We start from the raw sequence: 11,301 nt of genomic DNA, 5'->3' as shown, positions 1-11,301 counted from the left end.
AGAGATCCCTAGTCTTTCCCATTCTGTTGTTTTCCTCTATTTCTTTGCATTGATCGCTGAAGAAGGCTTTCTTATGTCTTCTTGCTATTCTTTGAAACTCTGCATTCAGATACTTATATCTTTCCTTTTCTCCTTTGCTTTTTGCTTCTCTTCTTTTCACAGCTATTTGTAAGGCCTCCCCAGACAGCCATTTTGCTTTTTTGCATTTCCTTTCCATGGAGATAGTCTTGATCCCTGTCTCCTGTACAATGTCACCAACCTCAGTCCATAGTTCATCAGGTACTCTATCTATCAGATCTAGGCCCTTAAATCTAATTCTCATTTCCACTGTATAATCATAAGGGATTTGATTTAGGTCATACCTGAATGGTCTAGTGGTTTTCCCTACTTTCTTCAATTTAAGTCTGAATTTGGCAATAAGGAGTTCATGATCTGAGCCACAGTCAGCTCCTGGTCTTGTTTTTGCTGACTGTATAGAGCTTCTCCATCTTTGGCTGCAAAGAATATAATCAATCTGATTTTGGTGTTGACCATCTGGTGATGTCCATGTATAGAGTCTCCTCTTGTGTTGTTGGAAGAGGGTGTTTGTTATGACCAGTGCATTTTCTTGGCAAAACTCTATTAGTCTTTGCCCTGCTTCATTGCGTATTCCAAGGCCAAATTTGCCTGTTACTCCAGGTGTTTCTTGACTTCCTACTTTTGCATTCCAGTCCCCTATAATGAAAAGGACATCTTTTTTGGGTGTTAGTTCTAAAAGGTCTTATAGTTCTTCATAGAACCGTTCCACTTCAGCTTCTTCAGAGTTACTGGTTGGGGCATAGACTTGGATTACTGTGATATTTAATGGTTTGCCTTGGAAACGAACAGAGATCATTCTGTCGTTTTTGAGATTGCATCCAAGTATGCATTTTGGACTCTTTTGTTGACCATGATAGCCGCTCCATTTTTTCTGAGGGATTCCTGCCCGCAGTAGTAGATATAATGGTCATCTGAGTTAAATTCACCCATTCCAGTCCATTTCAGTTCACTGATTCCTAAAATGTTGACATTCACTCTTGCCATCTCTTGTTTGGCCACTTCCAATTTGCCTTGATTCATGGACCTGACATTCCAGGTTCCTCTGCAATATTGCTCTTTACAGCATCGGACCTTGCTTCTATCACCAGTCATATCCACAGCTGGGTGTTGTTTTTGCTTTGGCTCCATCCCTTCATTCTTTCTGCAATTAGTTCTCCACTGATCTCCAGTAGCATATTGGGCACCTACTGACCTGGGGAGTTTCTCTTTCAGTATCCTATCATTTTGCCTTTTCATACTGTTCATGGGGTTCTCAAGGCAAGAATACTGAAGTGGTTTGCCATTCCCTTCTCCAGTGGACCACATTCTGTCAAATCTCTCCACCATGACCCACCCGTCTTGGGTTGCCCCACGGGCATGGCTTAGTTTCATTGAGTTAGACAAGGCTGTGGTCCTAGTGTGATTAGATTGACCTCCTCCATAGTTTGGCCTCAGATCAAGCAACAGGGAGGGAACATAGCCTGGCCCATCAACAGAAAATTGGATTAAAGATTTACTGAACATGGCCCCACCCATCAGAACAAGACCCAGTTTCCCCCTCAGTTTCCCCCTCTCTCCCATCAGGTAGCTTTCATAACCCTCTTATCCTTATCCATCAGAGGGCAGACAGAATGAAAAACCATAATCACAGAAAACTAACCAAACTGATTACATGGACCACAACCTTGTCTAGCTCAGTGAAACTATGAGCCATGCTGTGTAGGGTCACCCAAGATGCACCCAAGGGTCATGGAGGAGAGTTCTGACAAAACGTGGCCCACTGGAAAAGAGAATGGCAAATCACTTCAGTATTCTTGCCTTGAGAACCCCATGAACAGTATGAAAAGGCAAAAAGGTATGACACTGAATGATGAACTCCCCAGGTCAGTAAGTGCCCAATATATGACTGGAGAAGAGTGGAGAAATAACTCCAGAAAGAATGAAGAGACAGAGCCAAAGCAAGCCAACAACCAGTTGTGGATGTGACCAGTGATGGAAGTAAAGTCTGATGCTGTAAAGAGCAATATTGCATAGGAACCTGGAATGTTAGGTTCATGAACCAAGGAAAAATCAAGGAAGTGGTCAAACAGGAGATGGTAAGGGTGAATGTCAACATTTTATGAATCAGTGAACTAAAATGGACTGGAATGGGTGAATTTAACTCAGATGACCATTATATCTACTATTTTGGGCAAGAATCCCTTAGAAGAAATGGAGTAGCCATCATAGTCAACAAAAGAGTCCAAAATGCATACTTGGATCAATCTCAAAAACAACAGAATGATCTCTGTTCTTTTCCAAGACAAACCATTAAATATCACAGTAATCCAAGTCTATGCCCCAACCAGTAGTGCTGAAGAAGCTGAAATTGAATGGTTCTCTGAAGACCTACAAGACCTTCTAGAACTAACACCCAAAAATGATGTCCTTTGCATTATAGGGGACTGGAATGCAAAAGTAGGAAGTCAAGAGCTACCTGGAGTAACACCCTACTTAGATAAATGTATAGATCAACCAGGAAGAAAGTAATAAGGAAGCACTTGCTTTAAATGACACATTAGCCAGATTGACTTAGTAGAATTATAGAAAATATTCCATCCAAAAGGAACAGAATATACATTATTTTCAAGTGCACTTGGAATATGCTCCAGGATAGATCACATTCTAGGATACAAAGTTGGTCTTAATAAATGTAAGAAAATTAAAATCATATCAAAAATCTTTTCTGACCACAATGCTTTGAAACCAGAAATCAATTGCAAGGAAAAAATACAAAAGCCCACCAATACATAGAGGCTAAACAATATGCTACTAAGCAACCATAGATTACTGAAAAAAATCAAAGGAATCAAAAAGTACCTTAAGACAAAAATAAACACACAAGGATCCCAAATCTATGGGACATAGCAAAAACATTTCTATAATGGAATTTTAGAAGATCATTCACAGTAGATACTGTAGAAACAAACCATAATTATCTTCCATTGAATTCACACAAATAAAAAAAGAAAAAAGAATGATACAGATACCTGTTCCTTGTAGTTTTAGGGGTGGAATTCAGTTGGCCTGGAAAAAGTGATAAAATACAGAGAACAGAAAATAAAATAAAAATATATTTCTCACAAGTAAATAGGTATATTGATTGCTTCATTTATTAGTTTAATTCTAGCTGTAATAGAAGGTCTTCCCTGGTGGTTCAGCAGTAAAGAATCTGCTTGCAATTCAGGAGATGCAAGTTTGATACCAGGGTAGGGATGATCCCCTGGAGAAGTAAATGGCAACCCATTCTAGTATTCTTGCCTGGGAAATCCTGTGGACAGAGGAGCCTGGCAGGCTACAGTCCATGAGGTGGCAAAAGAGTCAGACACAACTTAGCAACTAAACAACAACAAAACAATCCTGCATGTGTTACTTATATTTCCACTTAAATGATTTACTCAGAAACAATCTTGTCTTTTATTTCATTAAAACATTATGTGAACTTTATCACTTTAAAAAGCTTTACTTAGTTTCTTTTGATTAACCATCCCCAAAATGGATTTACATGGTTAACTTTAGGAAGGTTATTTTCTTCAACAAAGACTACTGTTTTGTGGCCACTACAAGTACACATATGAAGGTTCTGAATGCTTTTCTGCCCACCAGAAGGATCATTTGATCAGCACTTCTTTAGCTTTTGCTTCTGTCTTTGATGAGTTCACGTTTCACTCCCTATTCTTTGACCTTTCTTCTCTGCACATCCCTTTTGTAGCCATCCAAAGAGCCTCACAGACTTTGAGTGAGTAGAATTATAAAGAAGTATCACACATGCCAAATAAGTATTTAATTTCAAAATCATTCCAGTATTCCTCCCCAAATATTTTACTATGAGAGTGGGAATATGAAAATTTGCTCTATGGTATTGTAACTAAGCAATTTCAATGAAAATACCCTTTTCATAGTATGTTTAGAAAAAAGAAATGGGTCTATTATTATTCCTAAAAATTTCCCCAGATAAGGAACTCTGGGGAGTTAAATTCTATCTTGCCTGTCTTGATTGCATTTTCCTACATGGCTAGAATGGGATTTCCCTGGTGGCTCAGTTGGTAAAGAATCTGCCTGCAATCCGGGAGTCCCGAGCTCAGTCTCCGTGTCAGGAAGCTCCCCTGGAGAAGGGAATGGCTGCTCTGCTCACTCCAGTATTCTTGCCTGAAGAATTCCATGCACAAAGGAGCCTAGCCGGCTACAGTCCATGGGCTCACAAAGAGTCAGACAGGGCTAAGTGACTAACACTTTCACTTTATGTTCATACGGCTAGCAGCTAAGTCGCTTCAGTAGTGTCCTACTCTGCGCGACCCCATAGACGGCAACCCACCAGGCTCCTCTGTCCCTAGGATTCTCCAGGCAAGAATACTGGAGTGGGTTGCCATTTCCTTCTGCAATGCATGCACGCATGCTAAGTCGCTTCAGTCGTGTCTGTGTGCGATCCCATAGACGGCAGCCCACCAAGCTCCATCCACAGGATTCTCTAAGCAAGAATACTGGAGTGGGTTGCCATTTCCTTCTTCATCATACGGCTAGACTAGCCACTCTCTCTCTTTCTCGTTTCCTAATTCAGCAACCTGTATCTTCATATTTCAAATTTTCTACAACTCTATCTTATCTAGGAATCTCACTTCCACTAGAATTCTGGGAAAACAGTGTTCATTGGCTCTTTGCCACTAATCTACTGTTCCTAAGCTTTAAATTAATATAGCAACACAATTTCTAGAGTTTCCTTTTCACCCTTGCTTAGGTACTTACTTATTTTTAAAATACAACAGCCTTAATACTTCAAGGATTGCCACAGATGTTCAGAGGTAATGATGCTGTGTATCTTCTATGGAGAAGGCAACGGCACCCACTCCAGTACTCTTGCCTGGAAAATCCCATGCACAGAGGAGCCTGGTAGGCTGCAGTCCATGGGGTCGCTAGGAGTCGGACATAACTGAGCGACTTCACTTTCACTTTTCACTTTCATGCATTGGAGAAGGAAATGGCAACCCACTCCAGTGTTCTTGCCTAGAGAATCCCAGGGACGGGGAAGCCTGGTGGGCTGCCGTCTATGGGGTTGCACAGAGTCGGACACGACTGAAGCGACTTAGCAGCAGCAGCAGCACTTTCTAAGACTGTACTGTGTCAGCCAATCAAGTCATGGGTTGTGAACCTAAAGCCAATGGGTGCAGGCCAGGGGCGGGGCTTAGAGCAAGTAACTGTCAATGAGGTTGCAGTTGGTTGTGGCTGTTTCTGGATGAACGAATTAGCTACCTTCCACCTATCACTTACATACTACATAATACTCCTCCTGAAGCTCTGGATGGTGAGTCTCCTTTAGCTTCCCATTCAGGAAATTGCCCTTCCCCGCTGGTACTTTGTTCCTCAAAGAGGAAACAAATGCTTTCACAGTATTCCAGCTACAGATTCAGCAACCATTCGTCTTGTAGTTTCCACTTTTTCTATGGCAGCCAATCACAGACTTTCCCGAAGATCAACCAGCCTCTCCGTGTGACTTTCTGTTCCTTAGCCCCTGCCCCTCCTCCATTACACTTCCCGTATCAACTTTCCAAACTGCTCACCTACCTAGTATTTATTCCCTTTGCCTTACAAGGCACTAAGAGGAAACCACACTGTCGCCGTGGCTAATCTTAGGTGTATGGAGCAGAGCCGAGAGCAAGGAAGGGCTCATTCTAGTGAAGAAATCCTAGGAAGGCAACAGACCGCCTACTTTCACAGCGTTTGTGAGTAAGAACCTGCTCTGTTGTGTGATCAGAGAGTCCAACTCCAGTTTTTTATCTGTCATAAATCCTGAGCACTTTGCAGCTTCTTAAGATTACTGGGCTTCCACAGCACTTTTTTCAGGATACTTTTGTCACTTAATTCCTGCAAAAAGTAGTGATTAAAAGGAAGAAATATTTACCATTTTCAGGGACAGAGTGAATCAGTATGATTTCCACACCATGAGAAAGAGAATTTCTCAAGGCTGACTGATGTTGGGGACAAATCCATGGGCCATTTGAGAGGACAGTTATTAACCTCACACAGAAAGAGATTTGAGGCATTATTTAATTTTCCTGATAAGTTAATGTAGGAAACCCATGTGGCAATTTTAAGACAAATCAGTATTTTTTTCCTTAATGCATGTGACATGGACTCATAAACTTATTCAAAGTTGTTTAAAGTCAATTTAAGCTGAATAATAATAATTGTAATTACATTGAAAGTCTGTTTAATCTAAACTGCTACTTCTTTATCCATATTTTTAAAAGTGTCTTGAATAATATTAGCATTTACATGCTAACTTAACCTGAGATCATTTTGTGGGAGTAAAGTTTTGTTAGGTGAATTTGGAGTGGAAATTGAAGAAACTAATTTGAGTTTTCACAGCCAAACAGTGAAATTCTGCTGATTTTGATCTTATATTTCCCTAAAGTTCAAGTATAATTAAGATTTGGAGTAATTTTATTCTTTTATAAAAGGGTTTTATTAGAATTGAATATACAAACACTTATTAAGGTTTTCAAATAAGCTATTTTAGAAATGAGAAACCTGCTTATGGGATCATGTATCCCTGCTTTTAGTTTGGAAAACAATCGACTCCTTAACTGTATTAAATTCTGCGAGCATATAGGAGTATACAACTATGATGCAGAAAATATTTTCCTTTTTTGTTCAAGCCCTTTTGCTTTGTAACAGTGAGAAAATTAATAGGTGACATTGACAATATTTTACTAACCAGTTTGATTCTGAGAGCAAATACACCAGTCTTTCAGTGTTCTTCCCTAATGGCACAGATTTCTCCTAGAGCAGTGCTTCTAAATAGGCTGACTATTAGAATCACTGGGAAGCTTTTAAGGTTCCCAATACTCAGTCTGCACTTTATACCAATTAAATTAACCTCTGGGGATCCACCCAGGTAAATACCTATATTTTTAAAACAATCTGATTCTAATATGTAGCCAAGGTTAAAAATGTCTGTCTTAGAAGGATAACTGAGCTTACTCTGCTGTATCACTATACTATTATCAAGATCCCCTGGTCTACTTCCGGTTCTTAACATGTTACAATGAGGTTAAGGAATTTAGAAATTCTTCTAGGGAAAACGAAACCAACAAGTAAAAAAAAAAAAGCAGCCCCAGACACTGGGAAACTGGTCTGACACTTAGGGCTAGATATCACTCAGTGTTACCACAAGCTGGTGTGATGTTCACAGCTAGTCCATGTTGTTCTCTCATTTGACATAAATAATCTCACAGAACATCAAAATCAAATGAGGTCACTATGAGATGATAATAAAATTGGACAGAACAAGTCACCATGCAACCCATCCAATACCAAACACCTCTCATTCTTGTCTAAAATGAGTGGCTGCTGCTTCTGTACTCAATACAGCTTTATCCCCATTCCAGTTTGCTTTCCCTATAGATAAGAGTTATTGAGTACCCAACCACAGAATTGTCCTTGCTTTCTGACAGCACCCAAGTTAGAATAAAGTCTCACTTCCTTAGACCCTCCTTCTCCAATATTACCAAGATCCATAATTAGTTCTTTCTAATTTTGGGGGCTCCAAAATCACTGCAGATGGTGACTGCAGCCATGAAATTAAAAGACACTTACTCCTTGGAAGGAAAGTTATGACCAACCTAGATAGCATATTCAAAAGCAGAGACATTACTTTGCCAACAAAGGTCCGTCTAGTCAAGGCTATGTTTTTCCCAGTGGTCATGTATGGATGTGAGAGTTGGACTGTGAAGAAAGCTGAGTGCCGAAGAATTGATGCCTTTGAACTGTGTTGTTGGAGAAGACTCTTGAGAGTCCCTTGGACTGAAAGGAGATCCAACCAGTCCATTCTGAAGGAGATCAGCCCTGGGATTTCTTTGAAAAGAATGACGCTAAAGCTGAAACTCCAGTACTTTGGCCACCTCATGCGAAGAGTTGACTCACTGGAAAAGACTCTGATGTTGGGAGGGATTGGGGGCAAGAGGAGAAGGGGACAACAGAGGATGAGATGGCTGGATGGCATCACTGACTCGGTGGACATGAGTCTGAGTGAACTCCAGGAGTTGGTGATGGACAGGGAGGCCTGGCATGCTGTGATTCATGCGGTCGCAAAGAGTCGGACACGACTGAGGAACTGAACTGAACTGAATATCCTTTAATTGATGCTTTTGAACTGTGGTGTTGGAGAAGACTCTTGAGAGTCCCTTGGACTGCAAGGAGATCCAACCAGTCCATTCCAAAGGAGATCAGCCCTGGGTGTTCTTTGGAAGGAATGTTGCTAAAGCTGAAAGTCCAGTACTTTGGCCACCTCATGCGAAGAGTTGACTCATTGGAAAAGACTCTGATGCTGGGAGGGATTGGGGGCAGGAGGAGAAGGGATGAGATGGCTGGATGGCATCACCAACTTGATGGATGTGAGTTTGAGTGAACTCCGGGAGATGGTGATGGACAGGGAGGCCTGACGTGCTGCGATTCATGGGGTCGCAATGAGTCAGACACAACTGATCAACTGAACTGAACTGAACTGAACTGACTATCCTTTTACTGAAACCCCCTACCACAGTTCCCCAGGGTGGATATGTCTCCCTCACTGAGACACATAATACACCAAACTTGTCAACTACAGATGTGTTTCTGGGGTCTTCACCAGAAGGACACTGATACCCTTTCTCAAAATACCTGACTCAAGAATATTGGAAAAAAATGTTGGCTTAGAGACAGAAGATTGAGCAAGGTTGCCTTTGAATTGGGTGAAGCACAGTGGTTACTAACCTTAGCTACACATTAAAATCACTTGGGGAGCGAGGCTGCCATGCAGACTGATTTAAATAGGAATCATGGGGATAAGACTCATCACCAGTGTTATCATATCTCCCCAAGTGATTTCAAAGAAAGTTATAAATACAAGGAGAGAAATTACACAGACTGGGAAAGTATAGAAATTAGAAAACCGAAGCCAACAGCAGGTTGCCCAGAGTCTTTTCTGCTGTAAGCCTCAGCCCAGCAGATCTTTGCATGTGGGCACTCAGACCAGAGAGCTGCCGCTTTCACATTGCTGTTAATATGGCACAGTGTTTGCAAGGCTCTTTGATGCTGGTGATATAATACCATGTGGAAAGAAGCAGAAAGTATGATTAGATAAAGATGAACCCAACTGTGTAAATAAAATACAGAAGAGCCACTAGATGACATGATAGTGCAAAAATTTTTGCTGTTTTTGAAATGTTTGTTTATATATTTATTTCAAAAATGTTCACAATAAGCATATATTTATTTAATTCGTTTTCTTTCAAAAGGTTGTTTAGATAGTCAGAAGAGAGCATATAAGAAAACGTATAAGTATATGAAATATGAAACTGAAAAAGTCATTGCTGGATCATGAGAGGAAGTTTAGTAATAACTAATTGATTGCTTAGCAAGGCAGCAAGGTGAGATGCTAAGAGATGCTAGAAAATGTTAAACCAATATTAGGAGAGATAAAATTGAAAGAATTCCCTCCATGAGGTTTAAGACCCTGATGTAAAACGTTCCTTACCATGGGGAGCAAGTGAGATTGGCAGACTGCAGCTCTCACCTATTTCTTCAGACCAAGACACATCATGGCCCTTGTTCTTCTTCCAAGAAGTAACGATGGAAACATGTAACAATTCTCCTGTTTTAAATCATTTTGGTTTCAATATTTTTCTTAGGTCCTTAGTTGCTATAAAAATATTTAAAAATTAGGGAAAACCTAGCTCATGAATGTCTTAAAGCAGATAAAATATTATTATTGAATATCATCATGGTCTATTGATTTCTCTCTGGATATAACAAGAAAAGAGATCAGAATATTCTGCCCCCTCCACCACTTTCCACTTTGGAATAGCTGCCTGAACGTGCTTTCAGAAGCTCAGATAAGTGAGGGCAAACCCCTCAGTTGTCCATCCTGAGAAAAAAGTAACTAAACTTTTTCTTTATTATTTAAATAGAAAACATTGTAGAAAAGGAAAGCATCCCTAATTTTGGCAAACTCTAAGAAATTACTGGAAATAAGGACAAATATAGGCTTTTTTCTTTATTTTTTTAAGAAAAGCTTTAGGAGGCCACCAAGAAGAAAAATCTAACTTTCTTTTTGTTCTAGGCAAGTTTTGCAGAGTCCTGAGAGTTGGATTCAGACAGCCTGTGAGAAACCACAGGATGGATGGACAAATTTCTAATCTCACTTTTCATAGGAAAGAGTTTACTGATGAATGGCTGGAAGTTTTTAGGCATTCATTCTTGGAAACTTCTCAGGAACTCCCTAAAATCATTCTAATATTGTCTTTGATCTGTATGATTGGAGGTAGGTGCAATTCTGTTTATTTCAGTGTATTCTGTGGGTGTATTTTGTATATGTCACCATATAGAATTAAGGAAGGAGAAGGCAATGGCACCCCACTCCAGTACTCTTGCCTGGAAAACCCCATGCACAGAGGAGCCTGGTGGGCCGCAGTCTATGGAGTCGCTATGAGTCGGACAAGACTCAGCGACTTCACTTCACTTTTCACTTTCATTGGAGAAGGAATGGCAACCCGCTCCAGTGTTCTTGCCTGGAGAATCCCAGGGATGGGGGAGCCTCATGGGTTGCCGTCTATACGGTCGCACAGAGTCGGACACAACTGAAGTGACGCAGCAGCAGCAGAATTAAGGAAGGTAACAATAGTAGGAAATTAGTGTTTTTTTTTTCTAAATTCATACCTCTATCCCAAGATTTCCAATCAAATGAATCCAATAATAATCTGCCCCTGAAGGGAGACCATGTAAATCTGATTCATATTCTTCACCTCTATTGGGCTCAGAGTATTCATACCTTCTTACTTGCTAAGTTATGGTTAGATTCAAGTGATGTGGTGAATTGAATCAGATTAACAGGAAATCAAAGGTTAGGGATTTTATTGTTAACCTGTATTATCATAAACTATAGTTTCATCCATATTTTTAAGTTAGCTGTCCCACATCTTTCTTTACTTGGAAAAAGAATTTTCACAGTGATAGGTCTTCTGAATGATTCAGTTACTTTTTAACCCCTTGGCAATGGCACCCCACTCCAGTATTCTTGCCTGGAAAATCCCATGGATGGAGGAGCCTGGTAGGCTGCAGTCCATGGGATCTCAAAGAGTCGGACGTGACCGAGCAACTTCACTTTCACTTTTCCTTTTCATGCGTTGGAGAAGGAAATGGCAACCCACTCCAGTGTTCTTGCCTGGAGAA

At 40.4% G+C, this 11,301-nt stretch overlaps 1 protein-coding gene across 2 annotated transcripts in view; it reads left to right on the top strand.

Moving 5' to 3' along the window:
- The first annotated feature begins 5,207 nt into the window (after positions 1–5,207).
- The window catches only part of SLC9C1 (solute carrier family 9 member C1), a 114,262-nt gene continuing 108,168 nt past the window's right edge, over positions 5,208–11,301 (top strand). The window contains exons 1-2 of one of the 2 annotated variants that reach the window (XM_059887888.1): positions 5,208–5,813; positions 10,193–10,393. In XM_059887888.1, coding sequence (XP_059743871.1) covers positions 5,729–5,813; positions 10,193–10,393 — 286 coding nt within the window. In that variant the 5' untranslated portion in view covers positions 5,208–5,728. The remainder of the gene's footprint in view (positions 5,814–10,192; positions 10,394–11,301) is intronic. The other variant, XM_024994298.2, reaches the window with a different exon arrangement.

This window comes from Bos taurus, chromosome 1, assembly GCF_002263795.3.
Source record: "Bos taurus isolate L1 Dominette 01449 registration number 42190680 breed Hereford chromosome 1, ARS-UCD2.0, whole genome shotgun sequence".
In the NCBI taxonomy this organism is placed as follows: domain Eukaryota; kingdom Metazoa; phylum Chordata; class Mammalia; order Artiodactyla; family Bovidae; genus Bos; species Bos taurus.
The sequence above is the reverse complement of the archived record's forward strand: the minus strand, read 5'-3'. Positions and strand labels throughout refer to the sequence as shown.